General features: G+C 39.0%; 1 protein-coding gene and 1 long non-coding RNA gene across 14 annotated transcripts in view; one reads left to right on the top strand and one right to left on the bottom strand.

Annotated features, from left to right (window-relative positions):
• On the bottom strand, window positions 1-23,945 carry EPYC (epiphycan). 5 transcript variants are annotated; one of them, XM_080971514.1, is made up of 8 exons: window positions 21,780-21,878; window positions 20,188-20,364; window positions 17,289-17,467; window positions 6,791-6,944; window positions 4,293-4,451; window positions 3,842-4,044; window positions 2,946-3,041; window positions 1-829 (listed from the first exon to the last, which is right to left on the bottom strand). In XM_080971514.1, the coding sequence occupies exons 3-8, from the start codon at window positions 17,454-17,456 to the stop codon at window positions 659-661; spliced, it is 951 nt and encodes a 316-aa protein (XP_080827640.1). In that variant the 5' UTR covers window positions 17,457-17,467; window positions 20,188-20,364; window positions 21,780-21,878; the 3' UTR covers window positions 1-658. The 5 variants fall into 5 exon arrangements, with proteins under 5 accessions (XP_080827640.1, XP_080827643.1, XP_080827642.1 ...); XM_080971517.1 differs by lacking the exons at window positions 20,188-20,364; window positions 21,780-21,878 and adding an exon at window positions 23,927-23,945; XM_080971516.1 differs by lacking the exon at window positions 20,188-20,364 and having other exon boundaries at window positions 21,780-21,910.
• The window catches only part of LOC308457564, a 206,725-nt gene continuing 204,682 nt past the window's right edge, over window positions 22,018-24,060 (top strand). For all 9 annotated transcript variants that reach the window (XR_013976980.1, XR_013976981.1, XR_013976982.1 and 6 more), the window contains exon 1: window positions 22,018-22,117. This is a non-coding gene — a long non-coding RNA (uncharacterized lncRNA). The remainder of the gene's footprint in view (window positions 22,118-24,060) is intronic.

Raw genomic sequence — 24,060 nt, 5'->3', positions numbered from 1 at the left:
TTGGTGTACATTTTTTTACTTATACAGTATAAGGACGGTTTCCATGTTTCCTCTCTAGTCCAAAGCAGTGTTCAACATTTTACAAGAGAGTATATTTATTTTTAATATTAATATTAATGTTTTAGTAAAATAACCTGATCTGGCACCTAGCTGCCCTCTAGAGCAAGTAGGACGCTGGCCTATATGGAGCTTTCGTTTCATCCAGACAGGAATTTTGTTACATTTTTATGAAAAAAATTATGGAAAAGCTTTACATATAGAATATGATTAAAAACAAGGTGGCATGGGTCATTTTCTATTTATATACAATTCTTATAGCTTTACTATTACAATTTTAATGTGGATAAAATTATGAACCATGCATCATTAATATTCAGTTTCTCTAATACTTATTCATTCCCTTCTCCCTTCATCATAGTTATCATGTCAGCTATTCTGCACTGGTTACAATGCACTGGTTACAATATGGAAGCATGGTATACTTTAATAGAGAATGAATTAGTATTCAGCACTGTGCGTTACTGACTGCAACTGTTTACTTATTATTTTACACCAATGCAACCATATCATACTGTCACAAGCTTTTGAAGCAGTTTGCTTTAGAAAGCATACTTGCAAAAGAAATTATGTTACATGACATTTTCGTTATGGCCTAAGCCTAAAAAAGGCTCCCAACAGGCAGACGGGGTAGACACATGTACGCATGAGGGGTTTTGCTCAGATTAATGGGATTGCCATCTAGCCTGATGTCTTCGAGAGACTTGCGGATGTAAGAATAATCCTTCATTTTGCAGAAAGTATCTTCATGCATTTCTTGTATATTGTTGTTCTAAAAAGAAAACAAAAGATTTATTAAAGCCAGTATTTAAATTCCAATTTAAATGTCAGTTTGTCAACAATAACCTAATAATTAGTAGTAGCGTGCACTGGATTTGGATAGATCCTGGGGCCAAGCAGGGTGCCTCAGAGGAATTTTGGGGTTTTTAGAGGTGAAGTGGGATATCAAAGAGGCACAAGTCAAAGCCCTAGGACTTTGTGATGAAGGTCAGATGAGAAATTGAATCAATAATAATAATAAGAGCAGGGAACTCTGAGTGTCTGGAGGCAGCTGGCAGATGGATGGCAGCTGACTGGTTTAGGTTCAATCATGACAAGACAGAAGTACTGTTTTGGGGGGACAAGGGGCGGGCGAATGTGGGGGACTCCCTGAAAAACCAGGTGCGTAGCTTGGGAGTCATTTTGGACTCACAACTGTCTGTGGAGGCACAAGTCAATTTGGTGTCCAGGGCAGCTGTCTACCAGCCCCATCTGGTATGCAGGCTGAGACCCTACCTGCCCACAGACTGTCTCGCCAGAGTGGTGCATGCCCTGGTTATCTCCTGCTTGGACTATTGCAATGCGCTCTACATGGGACTACGTTTGAAGGTGACTTGGAAAATACAACTAATCCAAAATGTGTCAGCTAGACTGGTGACTGGAAATAGTGGCCGGGATCATATAACACCGGTCCTAAAGGATCTTCCCTGGCTCCCAGTACACTTCAGAGCACAATTCAAAGTGTTGGTACTGACCCTTAAAGCATAGCTATCAACTTTTCCCTTTTCTTGCGAAGAATCCTATTCGGAATAAGGGAATTTCCCTTTAAAAAAGGAAAACGTTGACAGCTATGCCTTAAAGCCCTAAATGGCTTCGGTCCAGTATATCTGAAGGAGCATCTCCAGCCCCATCGCTCAGCCCAGACAGTGAGATCCTCTGAGGGTCTTCTGCTGGTTCCGTTCCCTCATCATGAGAAGCGAAGTTACAGGGAACCAGGCAGAGGGCCTTCTCGGTAGTGGCGCCCTCCCTGTGGAACACACTCCCTTCAGATGCCAGGTGCAATAGGACCTCCATTTTCTCTCCACCTCTTGCATATACCAGAATCTGCTCTGGAGGGTGTCCTCCCCACCTCCAAGCTGATTTTGTGGGAAGGCTGGAGGGTGACAGGATGGGGAAAGGAAGCTATACTGCACACACTGATGTCTGTTGCGTCAGGAAAGCTGAAGCCCTGGATGTGGCCCAATGTGTCTAAGCTTACCCACTATGTTGGGAGGATGGGAGAAGGGAGAACATCAGGATTAGAGAGACCACAGAGGAGGAACTCTGTTGTGACTGACAGGTCTAGCTTGCTATCAGAGGACATGATTTTACCATTGTCAACGATCCCCATGCTATGGGGAGTGGAGGGAAGCAGCTTTGCAAGACCATATGTAAGCTGTGCCTGTGAGTACCTTTTGTCTTGAGTGAACCGTGTTGAGTGATTAGCATCATGGACTGATGAAGCTTGCTGCAAAACCTGGATAATATCTGGAGAACAGGTCTCATCTATTTGGGTTCAATTGATCATTTGGCTTTGCGTTTCCAGCTAACCACTTGAAGAACGCCTTCTGGCAACCGCTCCTAAATTTATTGCGCTGTGCTTCCAGTGAACGACTATTTGTTCCAGCTGTGTTATGACATATTTATTGCATACAAAACCAGTACAGCAATGAGAGAGACACTGGTACATTCTATGTTTATGAATATCTCCAGGCTTGGTTATGCACATTGCACTTTAGTTTCCTCATTGTCTAGTTGGTTTTTGAGGGTATATATTTATTCCAATGAAATTGTTCTTTATATTCATAAGCCAGTTCTGGTGTTGTTGATTTGTTGTTCAATTATTGTTATAACACCTGATACTTTTTGTGTATGCATATGTAATTTATGTCTCCAAATTTAAGAAAAGCATGAGGATGCGGAGGGGGAGAGAGCACCTTTGTAACCAATGGGTCCAACTTCTAACAAGAGGAAATAATATTTAGTTCTTCCTAGCACGAAAGCCCCTGAACCTATTTGTATGAAATTTGGCACACTTCTTATCCAGTAAACACTATATCCAAAAGAATTTATTGATTGTTTTAGCCCACCTGCAGATGAAGAGACTGGAGGCTTTCAGGGAGTGGAAGTGGGATATGATCCAAGTTGTTATCAGTGATGTAAAGATGGTGCAAGTCAAACATATCCTGAAGAAAACAAACAATATTTTTTTTAAAAAAAGAGAAGTGATTTCTTTGTTCTCATTCTGAGCCACACATGACTATAGACACTTAAATGCAGTCAATCATTTTAAACATCTGTACCAAGATAGATTCTTTTTAGAGATTCAATGAATGTTGTGTGGAATATTCGGCTTAGTGGTTTTATTTGCTTGTTTTCAGGTTTGCAAAGCCTGGCTACTTCAGGCCATAAGACTGAGCCTGACCTCACTGCAGTTCTCTCTTTATCACTGCACAATTTCCCTGTTGTTCTCAGAGCACAGAAGACAGAATCATACTATGCTGCCATACAACTGCCACCTTACTCTGACAGTGACTTTGTGCAAGGTATTTTTTCCATTTGAGTATTAAATTTGAGTACAAAAATATGGCTTCTGTATCAGTTTTGATGTATATGTGCATGGCACAGGTTGCTTAAAAATACATGCTAGTGGCAAATTTTGATTTTAAAAAAATGTTTTGGTTGTTTTTACTGATAATGTTATCGTTTTATATTTGCAAACTGCTTGGAGCTTTTTTACAATCAAGCAGTGCACAATAAAATAAAATAAAATAAATAAGAGGAAAATAATATGTGCCTAATCCATGATCCTTTCTACATTGACCTTAGGAATTAAGCCTCTGCCACTATGTTGTTTTGCACTGGAAGAGCTATCTCACATCACTTTATGAGAGAACTCCCTCCTGCTCTTATAATGACTATTTTTATTAGTCAAATAGAGGGATTTTTTTTTCCAAATTAGTCAGCAGTTAAATACAGAACTCACTTTAAATGCTTCTTGTTTGATTCCTTTGCGACCAAGCCTGTTGTTACTAATATCAATGAATATCAAAGTTGGTGGTAATTCTGGAAGCTGCCTTATCTTGTTATCTCGAAGTATCAGTTCCTGAAGTTGTGGTAGTTTCCTGAAGGCATCTTCATCAATTTCAGATATAAAATTTGAAGTCAAGTCAATCCTTTTTAAGTTGCCTAGTCAGGGACACCAAAGCAGGGAAAATAATTACAGCATTTCTGCCTGCTTTTAAAGACCAACACCGGGGTGGGGGTGGGGAGGACAGACAATCACCATTCTTTGGATGTAAATAGTTCCAAATTATAGTTCATAATATGATGTTATGTCCAGAAGATGTATGCTACTTATATTTCAGTATGAGAAAGTACTTTGCATAGCGTGCAATAAAATAAAGTGTAGTAACCAATAGTAAAGTCATCCATACTTAGGTTAGCAAAGTCATCCCTGTTGACCCTTTTGATTCTGTTATAGCGAGAGTAGAAATGTGTGGTTTCCTTCGGCAAGGGGGGAAGATCTTCGAGTTCACGATCATCACAGTAGACAGAAGTACTTAGGCACATACACAGAAGACAAGTTGGGAGGCCTAAAACATGAAACAAGAAACCATTCACTTAGTTATACACTTGTAAAAATTTAGATTAGCCTTTTTCAGAGACACATGGAATGACTTCTGTCAAATCTAACCTGCTGCAAATTCACACAGAGCCATACCATCCTACAGAGCCTACAGGCTCATGTGTAGGTATCTGAGTTCTCATGAATAACTTTCCTCTTAGTGTAGCAGAATAATCACCAGTCATGCACCTTTTGATAAAAGTTCCACATTTACACAATTTGTGGAGTAATGCATAGTGATATTTTTCAGATATTGGGAAATGTTATATTGAATATTTCATGCACTTTGTGTTACGCCATTCACAACTGGGTGCACATGCAAACATGTGTACAATATCAATGCTCCAATTTTTTGCCCTTAATATTTATTTTTTAAGTTACAAACCACGCTTTTGTAAATTTACAATTAAATGAAACAAACACACAAGAAGTTATTAAGTGGATTTATTATTGGAGGCAATGTGGCTGTTCAAAACCAACAACTTTGAAAGACTCAGTGTAATCAAATCAAGTGGATTCCCTTGTTTATTAGATTGGTCTGGATATGAAAATTGCTGCTTGAATAATCCTAGTGACTCACTACATCTGTAATGTTTTATAGGAAATACTCATGAATAATGGAGCATTTTGTCCATACTAGATTTCTCAAGTCATAGTCAGGATGATATCTTCATTTTATATTCTACCTCCAGGATCTGTGTCTTCCCTTTAAAACTTAATAAACCTGCATACATTTAGTTTGGTAACCAGCATGCTTTTTTGATATTTGAGGAAATTGGTTCCCCCCCCCCCATGAGACCTCAATTTCCTTAGAATTGTTTTTAATTAGCATCTTTCATGCAGAACAATGACATCAGGAAAGGCTTCAACCAACCCTTGAGGAAAAACTGCTTGAAAGCTGTAGATTATTAAATAAAACATCAAACTACTGCTGAATGAACATAAGAAAATGATCTAAAGCATTTAAACCAATTTATGAAAGGGCTTCATTAACAGGTGTGTGGATGTAATTGGGAAGAGCTCTGCATTTCCCTATTGCCTTCTGAAAAAGGAGGTGGGATTGAGAAACATCACAAATATTTATAGAAAATAGAACATAATGGTGCAAAATGATGCCATTTTATATGTCTAATGCTGTTAATGTGGGTGTTTAGGATAGACTGGAAAGCATTATTTAACATTACTGGTTAACATTACTGGACTCTTTTTAGTGGGATTTGGAGTGTTTTCCAGAAGTAAGGAATTCAGGGCCTCACACCTCCCAGGTTGCTCAAAACCTAAAGCTCCATTTACTCCTCTGCCCTTGCTTCTGCTAGTCTCTTTTCCCTTACTGTTCCTGAGCAGTGACTGGTCGCCCCTGAACCTGGTGTGAGGCAACCTGTGGTCAAGGAGGTTATGTAGGCGGGGACCAATAAGGTCATGTGAGTGGGACTAAGGAGGTTACATGGAAAGGGCCAAATTGTTCTGGGCCTGAAACCAGACTAGAATCCGTTTCTTACAGGTCTAAAAGGTAAAGGGACCCCTGACTGTTAGGTCCAGTCGTGGCCGACTCTGGGGTTGCGGCGCTCATCTCGCTTTATTGGCCAAGGAAGCCGGCATACAGCTTCCGGGTCATGTGGCCAGCATGACTAAGCTGCTTCTGGCGAACTAGAGCAGCGCATGGAAACACCGTTTACCTTCCCGCCGGAGCGGTATCTATTTATCTACTTGCACTTTTATGTGCTTTCGAACTGATAGATTGGCAGGAGCAGGGACAGAGCAATGGAGCTCACCCTGTCCCTGCAGCTATTTAGCCACCACACTCTCAACCACATTGCCCAGGGAGGAAGTACTAGTATAATTATACTAATTAACCTAAAATTTAGTGACATTATTTTAATTAACATACAACCAAGCTTTAAGGCTTGTTTGACTTATAGGAGGGATCAATGTTGTGTTCTGGGGAGGAGGCTTTAGTTATTTTCTTTTCTTTAGCAACTGACATCTCACTGCTTGGCTTGGCTCAACTCAGCTCAGCTTCTACCATAACTGGCAGAATAACACAAAATCAGCAATTTGCTTTTCAAAACTGGAAGAAAACAGATTAGATTGCCCAATTTATCTGTCACTCTTGAATGTCCACACACTCACTAGACAATTTAAGAAGTCTAGATGGTAAGGAGGCAAGTCTGCATACTGCAAACCCGTATAGAAAACTGCATTACATATTCCCTGATGAAAAGGCTCCTTAGCTTGTGTGGAATTATAGGCCCAAATCTAGACAAAGCAGAAAGCCAAAATCATGTCCCTCAACTCTCTCTTACAAACCTTCATGTGTATGGGGACCAAGAACTCCTGGTCCATGAGGTGAAGAGCCATCAATAAGCTTAGGTGTGGATGCTTCTTCTTCGGGTTCTTCTGGCAGTGGAGAAGGTAAATAAATCTCTCGAGTTACAGATGGTACTACTGTTCCAATCTCTACCTAGGAGACACACACATATTAAAGCAGTAATGTGGTATCGGTATGCAATGTCAATTTTTATTATAATTTGCCGTATATTCAAGTTACCTGGACTTATATTAAAGGCCTGGGAGTTTCTGGTGTGGTTGGAGCAAGAATGTGTCAGTAAGAAAGCATTATGCACTAAATGCAGGCAGAATGTGTGATGGGAAGACTTTTTCTGCTAGCTCAGAGGAAATGTGAAATATCCATATCACATACAAATTAGTACTTTTTACAGCAGGATCTATCATTCACCATCTTGCTGCTGTTACCAACCACTCTAGGTTCACATACTTAAAAACCAATGTATCTTTGCAACCCAAATTGGCAGATAACCTGCAATTTTCATGAAACTTGATACCTTAAGATATTGGGCAGAGGCCACCCTACAAGATTAAATGTGTGGTTTCTGACAAAAGCATCCCAGTTTGTATACCTACATTTTTGGGAGACTTAGAATAGTTCTTTGGTTTACGTAGTAAGTATCCAACACAGATTGGAAATAGTAGTTTCAGCATCCTATTTTACCAGTAGATGGCACATACTCCCTGGAACACAACAATATCAGCATATTTTCTGTTCCATAACTCTACAAATTTATAAAATCGTACATTAACCCACTCTTCTTTAAAATTCACTTTAATTTTTCTTTTCAGTGAAGCTTTATTTCTCATACATGCTAGATTGTTTTCTCTGGAGAAAGCTGGCAACAGATTCTATAAATTAGTAACATATTGCAAAAATAAAATAAAATCCAAATGGTTGTTGGTGGGCTGTTTTTTTTAATGGAATTGTAAAACTTTCTGTATTCTCAATATACTGAAATAAATTGAGTGAAGGACTGAGTTAATAAATCATTTGCTGGGTTGTTGTTTTTTAATCCCCCCCAACTGTCTGAATGAACATTTTCCATGTCTGTTTATGGGGACAACCATTGTTCAGAATTTCAGCAAAGAACCAAAACAGTGCTTGCAAAGCTGCAAATACAAAGAACTTGGTTAAGAACCTAGACCGCCTCTCATGTATGCGACAACGGCCGCGAGAGTTTTAATAGCACAAGGATGGAAGACTGAAGAAACCCCAACTAAAGAATCATGGCAAGAAAAATTGATGGACTATGCAGAACTGGCAAAACTGAAATACAAGCTATGGGACAAGGATAACTGCAACTTTAAAGATGAATGGGAACCCTTTACAAAGTATTTGAAGACGCAACAAAGCGAACTGGACTCCTTGGCTGGTTTTGCGTAAACATTCACAAACTTTTTATTGATAATTATTACCGAAATAGTTTGAGGATCTATACAACCGTGTAACATGCAGAAAACAGCATTTTTAGAGAAATCAAAGACTGGAAATGAGGGAAGAAGTCGGGGGGTGGGGGGGGTGGGTTCCGTGGGGGGAGGGAGGGAAAAAGGGGGAAAATAAGGATGATATGTTTCTGGATAATGTTTTGTTTTAATTTTGAATAAGAAAGTTTTTTTTTTTTTAAAGGACCTAAACCGCCTCTCCCCATATGAACCAACCCTGACCCTGTAATCATCATCTGAGGTCCTTCTTCGTGTGCTTCCTCCATGAGAGGGCCTGAAGATGGCACCACAAAAAAAAGATCTTTTCTGTGGTGGCTCCACATTAGTGGAATGCTCTGCCCAGGGAAGCTTGCCTGGCACCTTTATTACATATCTTCAGGTGTTGGGAGAAAACATTACTCTGTTACCAGGCCTTTGGCTGATCAACATTACATGGCCCTTTAAATATGTTTGTGGGAGGCTGCTTATTGGTTTGTTTTTTATTGCTTTGTTATGTAGTCTGTGTTCTAATGTTATATTTTTATGTTGTGAACTGCCATGTGGTCTTTGGATGAATTGATAAAAAATATTTTAGGGATCTGCGTAAGTTCTGTGTGCATGCTGAATAAGGTGAATTGGGGTTGTTCCAGTCATGATTCCATGTTCCTGACCAGATCACGTTATTAACGAGGAAGATCAGGGGCCTACTAAGCTTCCAAGTTTTTCCTGAGGTCTATTTCTTTCAAGAAGTTAAACACATAAACTTTCCTCCTCTCCTCTCCTTTCTAAGAATCAAAACTAAGCTGACAGAGCTTGAGAGGTAAGGAGGGGTGTCTGTGTGTTTGTGTATCTCATGTGTGTGTGTGTGTGTGTGTGTGTGTATCTCATGTTTTGACTGATAGAAAATAATTCACTGTGATTAAACCTAAGGTCACTCAAGTTGCAGTGATTAGGGAAGGGATGTTGAGATAAAAGAGAGAACACACCATGCAACAGAAGCTACAATTCCACATTGCAAGTATCCAATAGCATCCACATAAAATGGTACACCTTCAAGGAACCTTGAACAGGGAGCAAAGAGGCCAAAGTCACCCCACCTCCCCCTTCAATAGATAACCTGGAATTCCTCTTCTTTGCAGAGAACAGGAACTGCCACCATCAATGCCTTCTTTTGTGACTATGAAGCTAAGAAAGTGTTTTCGGGATATCGGTATCTTGATGAGATGAGATATATGTTCTTGTCCCTCTAGGCAGGGTGACAAGGATAAAGACTGTTATCATATGCGTGTCTCTAAAACACATTGTTCCCATCTGTCATTTTGAAAAGGAGACAGCTTAGACAAGAATGGACTTTGGGACAAATCAAAAGAAGACCAAAAGAACACAGGAAATCAAGGCAGATGTTTTCTTCATGGAGGAAGTCTAGAGGGAGGCACACATTCCAGACATCTTGACCCAGCAGGAGCATTATGCAAAAGTGCTAACATATGCCATGTAAAAATATGGCAGCTTATCCACTTGAAGCAGCAGACATGATGAGCAATTTACTTTTGATCAAGGCCATATCAGAGAATATCATCTTTTCTAAAATGATTCTTTAATAGTAATTGCAGCATGTTTAGAAAATACAATAGAGACTGACGAGCTTAAAGAAGTGTTTTTACATTTAGGAAGCTATATCTCTTACAGTGTAACAGTATGCATGTTAATGCTGTGCTTTTATTATGTTGGAAGCTGCCTATGGTGACTGGGGCAACCCGGTCAGACTGACAGGTTATAAGCAATAAATTATTTATTTATTTATTTATATATAATGATAAATCTCACTGTTTTCAGCTTCCCAGGTAGGTACACACAGAACTGAAGCTTCAATTTGTGGTTACTAATTTTATCACTATGGCTATTTAAAGATCTACATTTAGATAAAAGCTTTTGTAGCTCTTATGATCTTTTCTGTTTCTGAAATATCACTTTATGGCAGCAACAACTCGGGGGACTTGGCTTGGTCTGGAAGAGAGATGAATGACAAGGATTCCACTAGTATTCTGAAAAAAATGTTAACATTAGAAAGTAATGCTGGTATAAGGGATGCCAACTTAAATGTGTGCACGCACACCAACACACTTTCATTTCTCACCTTATTCTGCTTTCTTTCTGCCTGTTCCTCTCACTTCTTTCCACAATGGCTCTTTGTTCCACATGCTTTCCCTCTCACAATACCACATGCATATACAGTGGTACCTCGGGTTACATACGCTTCAGATTACATATTCCACTAACCCAGAAATAGTGCTTCAGGTTAAGAACTTTGCTTCAGGTTGAGAACAGAAATCGTGCTCCGGTGGCATGGCAGCAGCAGGAGGCCCCATTAGCTAAAGTGGTGCTTCAGGTTAAGAACAGTTTCAGGTTAAGTACGGACCTACGGAACGAATTAAGTACTTAATCCGAGGTACCACTGTATTTCTTTTCATAACTAAAGAAATCAAAATTTGCTAGGTGTACAGCCATGTGCATTGGTGTAATGGTGCAAATTCACAAAAATCTGAAAGCAAACAAGTCCTGATCTGAAAGGCAGGAGGCAATACGATCTCTCAACAGACAGATTCAGCTGAAGAAACCAGAAAATGGAACATAAGGGATAATGACTCAAGGATGTAGTTTCACACTCCTCATGAATCCTTCATATATTCACCCTCTATGTGGCTGTGCCTTGGGCAAAAACTTGCATTTACTCCATCTAGAATGAACTGGGATGCTCACATTTCTGACATGACTCTTCCAAAGTTAAACACTGCAGAAGGCATTCCAAAAAACGAGAATCAAAGATGTGTTTCCTGACTGCTAAATCTTAAGCTTCACAAGACTGTCAATAAAGTGATCGTTCTGGCTTTGTCTTTTGGGCATCAATCCAATGACAGGTGATTTAAAGCACTGATCAATATGCTACTATGCCATTTCACACAATGAGAACATGTGACCTGGAGGTTACAAGGGAAATCTGCTTCTCATTAGTTTTATCCTAAGCCATGCACCATTCTGTCTTTTACATATCTGACAGCTCAAACAAGAGCTTAACAAGACAAAGATGTTGCTAGGTTCAATAATGCAGAAAATAGTTTTTTATCTTCCAAATGTTTGTTTTTGGCAACACTTGAAAAATCAGAAATGTGAGATTGTGATGGGGCAGAGGAATAGTCCGTGTGATGTATTACTTTCCCCCTCTTTGTTTATTTCCTCTGCTGTTCTAAGAAAGCATTTTCTCCCTCCAAATAAATATACAGTGGAAATTATATGTCATATATGAAGGGAGTAAAAAGTAAAAAGAGGTTTGCTTCACAGAAGCAATTTTCATATATCAGTAGTATATAATTTAATAAAATTAATAATACAGTCTCCCATTAAAAGGTCTCATGAACAGCATGACATCAAGACACTTAGTTCATGTGAACAGAAACAGTAGGAACAAGCAATGTATCTGAACTGTATCTTTGAAGAAATAAGACATCCCCATAAAGACTTTTCTACTGAAATCAATGGGACTTAAACACTTCCTTGTAAGTTTGACCTCGTTATGATCTTACGGATTCTCAATTAAAACGGAAGTAATTGAAATGCCTTTAGGGATCTTTTTAAACTTTTGATTGGGTGCCGTTTATGCTTGTCAAGAAGGCAACATTGCTACTCTTACCTAGAATGTCTAAGTGGCGGCCTGCAACAAAATGTTGCATTGTGAAGTGGTTGTGTTCAGGGTTCCAGACACCTAAATCTGCTAACACAAACACTGTTTCCACTCCCCCTTGTTTGCCCAGCCTTTAGTCAGTACCCGTTGGGCTGTCTAGAATTTATTTGGAGGGGCCCGGTTGCGGGGGGATACACATGTACATCATTTCAGCTCCAATGAATTCTCTTATTTCCCCATTCATGTATATGGCCGTGTCTCTCTTCCGTCTCTGTTGGTATTTAAATATAGCTTCTCAGCCTAACCTAGGAAGTGACCTACGTATCTGTACAAGGAGCTGATTCCTCCTACCACAAACATGTTTATTTGTCCTCCTTTCTCAGTCACTCCATTCTAGTCCTCCTTTCCATCCAGTTGTCATGTTTTTCTCTCACTGAACCCAATTCAATGTAATTGGGCTATTATGGAACTCTTTGGGGAGTCTCTGCCCCTTTAGGATATTTTCCTCTAAAAATTTCTCATACCTTCAGTTTACCCTGAGTCTAGCAATACCTCTCTTTTGTCCACAAGTAGTGTGGTTTGGGCTACATAAGCATGAGTATGGGGATTCTCAGATATGCAGTAGTACATGTTTCTTCAAAGTCAAATTGCATACTGTGAATGGTATAACGGGGGGAAATAAAGTATTAAATACATTCTAAAAACCTTTCAATGTCCATCTTATGCACTTTCCATTCAGTTTTCCTAAGCTAAGCATATATTCTACAGTTTCTTCCAAAGCAGTCTGCTACTGTGTTTTCTGTGGTAAACAGGAATGAAATTTTAAAATGGTTTCCTGAGTGGTTTCTATTAAGTGCCCATTGGCTTACCCTGGCAAAATCCCCAAGCCACCTAAAGTCCTGAAACCCTCAGAAAATTCTGTGTTAATGTAATACCTGTGGAAAATGAAAATTATTCAGGGAAAACACACACCCTTGTTTACATGACCTACACTATACAGTATATGTGAACTTAACTGCATATTGGCCTCCATAGCTGATGGATATGAATGCTAATTTTTCTCCCTTCGGCAATCATTATTTAACCATTAACTTTAGCAACAGAAGCCCAAGTAGTTATTTGGATCTGCATCTTCCCCCCAAAAAGCAAAGTAAACTAGTTCCCAATGATTTTGTATCAAAACCAGCTGATCAAAAGATCTTCACTTAGTCCCAACCCAAGTAGCTCACGATGACATTATTTTCTCTTTCAACTCAAACTCTGTTTGTAAAACAGGTGAGGCAATCACCTATAATCTTTGAGCTCAGAAAACTGCTGCTAGAAGTGCTGTAAACAAAGCTCCTTTGCTACATCTGAGTAAGACCTGACCTAACCCCCCCAAAGAATTTAAGGTCTTTGATCCTTCTCCTCTTACCCTGCTCTTATCTCCTCTCAACCCCAACAGAGGGAGAAGGTGTCAGAGCCTATTTTTGAACAAGACAGAAGTAGCAGCAGGAGGAGCATAATCCTCCCATGAGGATCCACTGATTTCTGCACACCTATCTTCCTGAAAATGAGCTGCATCCTAATCTCCTTCCTCTGATAAAAACCTTCAGCAGTCGTTGAACCATGGAAAGTAAATGAACTTTTGCACTGTTGACAGATGTGTACAAATACATGATATTACCAATTTGGCATTTTCTAATGCATTATTTAAAAACCAACCCACAATTCTAAGCATCCTTTTTGACGTGATTGTCCACATAGTGTAACATGACCTGGGAAGCTATAGTCAATTGCTTCCCAGCCTGTATACATGCATGTAGGATCACCATGTAGTATTTTTGTCAAGGCTGATAGGAGTTGTGTATGCTGATTCTCTTTCATTTCCCCCCTGCTACAATCAATCTCTTATACCATCACAGCTGAAAACATTTTTCTCTCATTATGTCAGCTTTTTAGCTTTACTCCCTTCTGCTATTATTTAGTCTTGAAAATTTTCAAGGAAGAGAAAATCATCATGTTTAAGTATGCCTTTTAATCAGAATGATTACACAGGAATTTTCATTCTTTTTAAATAATTTAAACATGTACCATCTAAGAGACTTTGACACCCCCCCCCCCCCGCTGGTCCATTGCCCTAGTTCAAATTTAATTTCAAGGATTCTAAAGGAGGGGTAGTCATTCCCTTACTTTTGCTGCTTAGCAATTTTCTCTTGGATGCTTCTCTTGATATCCTTGCTTTTTAATTTTATCACATTATGCTAAGGATTACTTCTATGAAAGTAATGGAAAATGCTACCTGAGTCTATGTTAAATGTCCTATTTTACTGGCACTTAAACTTTAGTAGGGAAGACTGACTTCCCTACTTCCAATCACATGTGCTTGACCCTTGCATATCTTGCCGTATTATATCAAATGTCTATCTGGATCCAGTAGGCTATGAATTCCTCATTGCAAGAAGAAACAGTCCCAGGCACTTTAAAAGAGATGTTAATTAGATTGTCTTGAAAAACAAACAACGAGCCTAGACCTATTAACAGGTCCAAGATGGTCACAAATATCCCCTTCCTAAGTATGGTATTTTACTGGGCGATTGCTAAGTAGTTCTAGATCTCATGGATAACGCTGATTTTCTATTTGAGTTGGGTTTTCTCTAATTGAGTTGGGTTTCAGGCCTAGTTTTGGAATGGAAAATGTCTTTGTTGCCCTGTGGGATGACTTTTGCCAAGAATGGCGCAAGGAACAGTAAAAAGGAAAAGGTGAAGCCTTTTTAATTTTATTTTATCACACCTTTATAATAGGCATATTTGTTTGGCACTTTTAAATAACTGCACCAAGTTCTTCGCCCTGGCTGGTTTTATGGTGGTTTGCATTTATGCTGCTCTGTTTATGCTGGCTTTTAGATAGTTTCTCTACTGCTGGTTTTATTGTTTTAAACTTTGGATTGTATAATAAAAATGCATTATACATCTTATACATAAGATGCTGCAAACAACTTAGTTATATGGGTAGTATATAAATGTGATAAATAAATACTATCATAAGAGTACAACATGAGTTGAGTATAGTACATGTGTCACAATAATACATGTGTCAGTAAGTGCAATTTGCATCTTATTAAATGTGGACTGCAAATAGAAACACCCCTTTCCCCACCTGTGTGAAGGAGGATGTCTTACATTGCTCTGTTATGTCTTATATGACTTGTCTTGTTTTCAGACTTACACTCCTGCCTAGAACTACAATTCCCTCTTCTGCTATTCTAGGGTTGGTTCAAGCATTTGAAAGGGAATTCCCATACATCTTCATTTTCAGGCAGGTAGCTCAGCTTACTTATTCAGCTCTGGAGTTTGAATCAGAGCTAATAAAAATGTTTCCACTTTAAGATTTTTATAGACATGGGAATCTTTCAACAGCTACAGGCAAACATGGACACGTTTCTCAAAAGAGACTGATACGCTAACCCCCAAAGAAAAATATAAATACTATATTTCAGAAGCTTGAGGAACATTTTGAGGCTCAGCTCAAAAATGAAAATAAGTACAGATTACTCCTCAAATTGCACTCCCTTTCTAGTCTCTTTCTCCTGCTGGACCTAACCATCCCTTCCTTGTTCTTATGTTTATTTTCTTTTAACATTTCCTTTTTCCTGTTGTCTCTGCTTGGCAGCAGACACATAAATTATCTACTTGAATGGCATCTTTCTTTTCCTCAATTCTCTCCTGAACAATAAGCCCCCTTAGGATGAAATATTTTAAAAGGAGCCAAGTTCCTAGAACTTGGAAGCTAAAGAAGAAACGAAAGCCAATATACCACCTCATCTGCAGATTGGTAAACTTCCAGAACTTTCCACTCTAGTATTCTTCTTAACTATGGCAATAGGACAATTAAAGTGAACCCAGACTTCTGTTTAGATCTTCCACCTTCCTACCTGGAAGGATCACAGTGATACAAGAGACAGCAATGTACAAAGGGAGATGTCAAGAGCCAAATTCATCATCCTACAGTTCAAAATCTGCACAAACTGTCCACTTTCCTTAGCACCTGGAGGATGGCAACAACATATTCTATCTAAGAAGATACATAACTCAGAGCATTTACATAAAATTCCAGGCATGCATTCTTAAAAGTTTTATACCATTTGTATGAATTTGTAAAAAGAATTCCAGTGTGGGAAGAAGACCTCCCACTGACACCATGGCAAAAATCCTAGACTTCTATCTTGGCTATAAATCACAAAAAGAAATACACTTTCCTCACAATGTGAAGAAAACACTGGTTTTACTTTCCTATATTTCCTTGTGTAATATAGCCAGACTTTCGTCCCTAAGATGCCCAACATAATATAATGTTTATTGCCCTAAACTGTCAGAAATTGCTTCTCTTAGCATTCTTCTATCAGTCAGATTCCAGTTGCTTAACTTCACACACAGAGACTATTCTGAAAGCAAATGTAAAACAAAATTCTCACATGAATATCAAAACATTTTCAACTACCTCTAAAAAATTGTCTATTTTTTCCTTCCAGGCCTGGTCACTATTGACATTTCAGACAGAATCATAAGCCAATAGGTACAAGGTCAACCAAGGCAGTTGCTATGGCAATGGCCCAGTGCTGTCTATATAAGTGATTAAGGCATGTCAGTTCAGCATTGCCGGGATCTTGGGTCTATGTGTCAGAGTCAGTCTTTGAGTCTGTCTGTGAATTGGAGTCTGTGTTATGCCTTGAAACTGGAGCAACAGAAATACTTTGAACTTGTATATATCTATCTGTAGCTGCAAAGCCTACAAGCTGTATGTATATATGAACATCTGGAACTGTATTACTGAAGCTTTATCTTCTGCAGCAGTAAACTGTTTTGGACCTTAAGGCGCCTCTGCATGGTGACCAGAACTGGGGACAACTTCCGCTACATGGGTATCTCACCTCAGATTCCCAATATTAATGTATTATCAGCTCCTGGCTATACCCCAAGTGATCCACAAGAACATGAGATGGGCTCAAGCACCAGCTGTTCTAGTGTGTTATCAAAAGACATGATGGTATATCAACAGATTAGGTGATGCCAACAGGCCATGGTACAAACAGGTGAGATAATGGATGTTTGCTTTATTCTATTTTAGCATGCCATCACTCAGTGATTCCCTAATGAGATCCACCAATATGTACCTATTTCCTGCAGAAACACACAAATTGCTGACTGTGATCTGAATTGTAAACTGAGTCCATTAAACAGGAAATACAAGTACCTGTCAATGTAACTCATTTCTTCTCCCCAACCCACCTAATATAAAAATGTGTTTGTTATCACTATTAACAATTGTACAATATAATACATAAGAGCAAAATAAACCCCACAATTTAGAATTACCTGTGCCTGATCAACAGACAGATTTTCATCATAGTCATATAGGCTATCCAGATCTTCCAAACCAACATCATATGTTTCAGAGTCGTAAGTTACAGGACTCCTTGTAGGACCAGCCAAAACAGCATCAAAGAGAAAAAAATGCATGAAAATATTTGCAATGGCCTTCATTCTTCAGTCTCCTAAAGGAAGAGAGCATATACGCGATTATTAAAAATATAAATGCAAATATCATATGAAATATAATACATAGGTTATTGAAATGAAACTAGAAATGTGATGAGCTAAGGAGTTTTACAAATAATTCGATGTGTGTATACACAGTAATTGGTCACGTGAGCCATGATGGAAATCAGGAGAGTGCAACACTTCAGAGAGAAACATTTTCAAATGATACTTATTCTATTTAGACATTCTACTTCAGCATATATAATTGGAATTATTTGTCAAGTAAACAATATACATACTTGTACAACTGGATGTATAAGGGCAACATTCCCAATTAAACACTACTCTAAAAGAGATAAACTTTGGCTCCATGAGTAAGAAGTCCTGATGGGATTCATATTGTCTCCTTTGCGGTCAGTGGACATCACAGGTGCATAGCTGTGCTCCATCTCTATGTTGGTTGCAGCCTGTAGGTGAGTATCCCATTTTGTGAGGAGGGGTTGAGACTCTTAGTGGGGTGGTTGTACAGAGCAGGTTGAATACATTAGGAAGAGTGATCACCTGGATCCAGAAATCAGAGGATACTCTAGGCCTGCTCTCCCCACTTCCCGCTCAGCTTCTTTCAATACTTTGGATTGTATTTTAGTGTTGTGGTCTCCTGTAAGGGACTGCTACCCTATAGCATCAGGTGCTCCCCTGACAGCTAGGAGTCCAGCACATATACCTAAATAGATACAGTTTGGTTATGGGATAAAGCCAGACCCCGATATGGCTCAAATGGGACTATTCTATTCATAAGCGTGGGCTCAGGCCACGGGATTCTGGGCTAGAAGTATGCTGCCTAAACTCTATGCTGCACAATAACTCATCTAGTATATCCTTCCTGGTTCTGCAATGAGTGACTCCAGGTTCATGCACATGTTTTTCCAATGGGCTGCATGCAGGTTCTGGTGGCAATGTGAATGCAGCCCATGAAACTGGATTTTGAACTCACAGAGCCTCTGCACTCTCAGCATAGTGGATTGGACTAGGTTATAACTATATTGTTCAATATTGTTTTATTGAAATCTAAAGTAGATCTGGAACACTGGTTTGAATTTTGTTTACAGTGCTGGCCACTGCCCAACTAGTTAGTCACCCTTAAGCCAAACTGGAATCAATGTGCTTTGTTAGTTGCAACTAACTTGTGCCAAGCACAAATAGCTTTAGTTGGATAGGAGCCATGTGGTCTGAACATTAACAGTCTTCTCTTATTATTTTAAAGCATTGCACATCAAATTTTAAATACCCCTCCCCCATCCAATTTCCAATCTTCATTGTATCATTCACATACATTGAGGGATTTATATGGGGAAAGTGTGAATACACACACACACATGCACACACTGTATTTAAACTGAGAAAGCAGCACATGACTTTTTACACATTTAGAAGCTGTGCTTAAAGCACACAGTGTATGATATTAGAAATTCATGAGACAATTTGTCTTTTGAGGTTCCCTAGACTGAAACAAACTGATATTAAGCCCCTTGAAAGAAGGCCTTTGTGAAGCAGGTTTACACATGGAGGCATGAAATTCCAATGGGAATGGTGAATAGCACAAGGCACTCATTTTTCTCTTATACACTTTCCAGTTTTTTTAGCTACCTAGAAGACATAACCTACAGCTGGCAGACTCTCTTTGCCTATAACCAAGGGTTAACTGTATTGCACTTTTCAGAACTGATTTATTTACAGTGTTAAATGTTTGTCTAAAGAGTTGCCTTACAGATATGCTATTATGCTGATAACTTAGGAACCTCTTATATGTCAATGAACTTATTTGGAAATTTTTGTAATAAATAGTATAAGGACAGTCTAATTTGGTTATTTTTTCTGTTTATTTATAATTCCAAACAGTGTGTTGATTTGTTCATATTGTAACTTGTACTGTTTTTACTACTGCTCATATTGTCTAGAACGTCTAATTTGCAAAGTACCGGTAGTTGATTTTTTGTTGTTGACATTCTCACAAGGAGCTCTGAAGTAAGTCTCTGATTATCTAAATGTGCAAATGTAATGCTGAAACCGAGAGACTGTGTCTTGAACACATGACTGGAGAGAGATCTGAACCCATGTCTTCCAGATGCAAAACCATCACACTACCCACTGAACATACTGTTTTGTTTTACTGGAAGAATAAGAGTTTGGACTGGCAAAAGAGGCTATTATATCATATTACTATTTTATTGTTTTATTATATAATTTAGATTACATTTACAAATAAAAAATTATAATCTAGTATTTTGGAGCGTATTTTGGAGCATATTTGGCTGTTGAAGACCACATCTAAAGAAATAAAACCACACCAATCTCTCTCATATACTATATATATGTCTCTGTATATGTGTTGTATACACACACACACACACCTGTAAATCTGCTTGGTCCACTAAAAACTGCTTGTGAAATCTGTGTGTCTCTGTACACCTTTTAGAGTATAAGCAAAATATTGGAACATACTGTAATTACACTGGCATCTACAAGAGCTGTCAAATATTTTTATGCCAATAATGTATTACTCTCTCACAGGAAGCTACTAAGAAATAGCCATATAAAAATAACATAAGGTACATTTTTATAATTCTAATTCTTCTCAAAATATTAAAATGCATTGCTTAAAAATAGTTTCTGCTTTTTTATATATATAAAAATCCAGTTTGCTAATCAATAAAGAAAGAAACAGAAAACTTACCTTTGGCTCTTGCTTTCTCAAATGGCACAGAATTACTCTGAATGCAGAGCCTGTGGTATTTGACCCTAACCAATGGCAGTGGGGTGCCTGGTTTGTGGGAGGGTGGTACAGGAAGCTCTAATCCTGAGAAAATTCTTGGTGCTTAAACACCTTCATATCACAATTTCTGAAAGAAATCTAAGTGCAAAAGCTAATGATGTAACTGGGTGCAATTTGTTTTTGCAGAAAGAGGATTTTAAAACCCATTACTGCACCAGCTAATACATCATTCAGCATTTCCAAGAATAAACAGAAAGTTCTGAACACTTGAGCCTGTGTTTTTTAAGCCTAGTAGTAAGAAAAGGAACAACTAAACACATTGCGTACCTTTTCTTATATAGTTCGTGTTAGTATTAATACAATTATTTATTATTTTATTATGCCAAATGAACATTTAGTGTGCAAAGTGTGTTTCAGGAAATATTTACATCCATCCTCTTAACAAGAAACTTGAGAAATATGATAATATTTTCACTAGACATTTGAGCAACTGAAGCTAAGAGGAAATGACATGCTCAAGGCCATCCAAAGAGCTCAGGGCTCAGTCGTTTGACCCAATTATCCCCAAATTAAAACATTGCAATAACTACAGTCTAACCACCAGAAGGATTTTCCTCTTCGCTAATTATGATGATAAATGAAACCCAGTGCAGTGCATTCCACACAATGCGTATTTTAATCCCAAAAATCGCAACTGGAAATCATTTGGTAGGGTTTCAAATGTTTTACCACATTTTAGCTCCTATTGTCTCTTTGCAAGATGCTTTTCACAGTGAAACACATGCCTGCCATACTCAGAAATGGCTCTGGATTGACCAACACTGGTGCATGAGAAGATGCCAAGCAAGCAGTGTTCATTTTGCATCACTTGGTAGCTAGCTGACATTCCCCAGAGTATTTGACAGAAATTTACACATACCTTTCTTCTTTAATCTTTAATCCAGCTAGTGTAGAATGCAGCTGCTAAACTGGTAAGCGTGGCAGCCCTATGGAGCCATCTGACATCAGGCTTGAAAGCACACAGTGACCGTCAGTGTGGGCCCAATTCAAGGTGTTAGTACTAACATATAAGATCCTACATGGCTTGGACCCAGTACCTAAAGGTGTTTTTCCTAGTATCATCCATCTTGGATCCTAGAATTAGTAGGTGAGGCCTTGTTGATACTGTTACCACACGGAGCTGCCTGTTTAACAATGATCTGTGACAGGGGCTTGTCAGGGGTGGTTCCGCATTTGCAGACTGCCTTTCTAAGTGAGGAGTATCTCTCATTACTGATTTGCAGGATAATTTTTTATTTAAAAAATCCCAATTGACCCTGCCATTTGATGGCTGAAAGACATCCAGGTAACCCTGAGATTGCTGATGGGAGTATATTTTTAACTTCTTTAATAGAATGTTCATAAACTATTTTTAGTTTTCTTTTGTAATGTTTTCTAAGTGCTTGGTATGCTGCCCTGGGCTCCTTCGGGAGGATGGGCAGAATATAAAATAAATAACAGTGACAACTGTTGCCAGCTTTGTCAGGTTTTGTACTGCACGTAGAACACAGCACCTGTTAGTCTGGTCATCTTTTGGCATCTTTTCCTACACCTCAGTCAGCAAAGTGCCTTAGTGAAGGCATGGAGAGGAATTGAAAATGTTTGTCCACAAAGTTTGTTCCTCAGTGATCCTGGGGGCACAGACTTCCTTCCGAGTAACAGTGACTTTGGTGACATGTTGGTGAAAGGGGCCCACACCATAATGCTGGCAGTCCTTCCGGGTGTAGTAACTTCAGCAACTGGGCTTTTCCACAGCCACTTCTCCTCAGCAGGAACTGTGGCACTTTTGCAATGACGGCCATTGCTCTCTCAAGGCACAGCCTTCTCAATGCCACATCCACCCACACCCTGGGTATGAGATAGGTCTTCCACTTCCCTACTAATAGGCTAAATAACTAACAAGCTCTCTCAGTTGCCCTGTGATGTTTAGATAAAGGGGGATATAGAAAACAAATAAACAAATGGGGCCCCCTTCTTCCCCCACCCTCTTAACCTAGATGGGGCTGTCATTTCTTAAACGGGTCACAGATTGTATTGGAGAAATACAATTTATTTAACCAAATAGTAGCAAACAGAAGTGTTCAGGGTAAACAAAAGAAAATACACAAGCGCGCCCCATATAAAGAGAAGGCCTTGTAGTATAGTTAAAAAAAAACAGTAATGAATTCTAGCTGAGGCCTAGTTAAGCCTGAACTCTGCAAGATATTTCCTCATCTCTGAGAGGCCTGCTTGCTAAGTAATTATTTTGAGATCTCCCTTTTCTCTCTCCAAAGTACTGTATACTGTTTGTCAACACTGATGCGGCCTTGTCCTTGTGCGAATCCCAAACTAATTCCTCCCCACAACTCAGGCTGTAAAGCATTAAGGTATATTTCCAATGGCTTGATGTAGGTGAACTGTAGGTGACCTCAGACTACTGAAATCATTTTGCAGTTTGAACAAAGGGAGCTGGCACTGAATATTTACTGGATGCTAGTGGGCATTTATGTCTTTTTAAAATCTTTCCCCCTTGCAATCTCATCTCACTAGCTCCCTCAGTCTTAGTTACTTCTCTTTCCTCACACCCAACTCTAGCTCTAACCCTGATAATTCTCCCCTCAGAGTGTATATAACTCCTCCTTTGCAGGGGTGCCATTTCAGGGTGGGAAGAAGAGGGCTTATCTTGCAAGGAAAGGAAACAGGTTACTCCAAACTACCGTATTTTTTGCACCATAACACTCACTTTTTTCCTCCTAGAAAGTAAGGGGAAATGTCTGTGCGTGTTATGGAGCGAATGCCTGCGGGTGGTGGGGATCTGCTGCAATCGTGAGCAGAGGATCCATGGTTCCCCTTCCTTCCCTCCTCCGTGGTTACAAAGCATGGATCCACATGGATCCTCAGGATTTTTGCATTGGGCTACTTCAAACTCACTGTCAGATCACATGTCTGTGGCCACAGACAATCACAAAAATCATATATCCACTATTTCGTTTAGAATATATTTTTTCTTGTTTTCCTCCTCTAAAAACTACGTGCGTGCTATGGTCTGGTGCGTGTTATAGAGCGAAAAATACGGTAGGTTTCTTCAGGAAAGCAGAAAGACAATTGTAATAAATGGGCTTCAGGTTGATAAATGGCTTGAGTGCAGCACAATAAGCAGAATCACCTGGATTCTACCAGCTGAAGCAGTAACTGTGGTGACAAAGCTATAACCGGGTATTTTATTAATTGTATTTAAAGTTCTGAAACATTTATATACATGTGGTGTGGCGCAACTTCCCAAACTTATCCTACATTTAAATATCCAGGAGATAGTGAGCTGCATTGACATTTAATTTCACTACTCAAAGGAGTGGCTGCCACATGCACACAAATACACAAATCTTCCTGCAGTGGCTTCACTATTTCATATGTTAATCTTAATTCATCTAGAGTAAGGACTTGTTGACATTATTAATGTTGTTGTTGCTTCTTGCATTTTGCAGAGTATAATGGACAAAATAATCCCAACTAAAGCAATGAATTATTACATGCTTGATGCCAATAGATGACCATGTGGAAGCAATCATTAGGTGGTGCAATTTAAAGTTGTTTCCATGTGGCATCTACAATGAACAGGTTTATCTTCCTTCACAGATGTAAGGAATTAGATTAAAAGAGAGTGTTGGGCTGTGCTCATGACCTGGTTGCCAGAGGAACTAGGGAACACAGCCCAAAGAGATTGTCTTCACAGCTGCCATATATAAGCAGTCAAAGATTAATAACTGTTGGAATCTAAAGAGCTACAGTAGGTGAGGTTCTAAAGAGTTAGTTACT

This window comes from Podarcis pityusensis (assembly GCF_964106645.2).
Source record: "Podarcis pityusensis genome assembly, chromosome: 10".
Classification (NCBI taxonomy): Eukaryota; Metazoa; Chordata; class Lepidosauria; order Squamata; family Lacertidae; genus Podarcis; species Podarcis pityusensis.
This window is presented reverse-complemented; position numbering and strand designations above follow the sequence as displayed.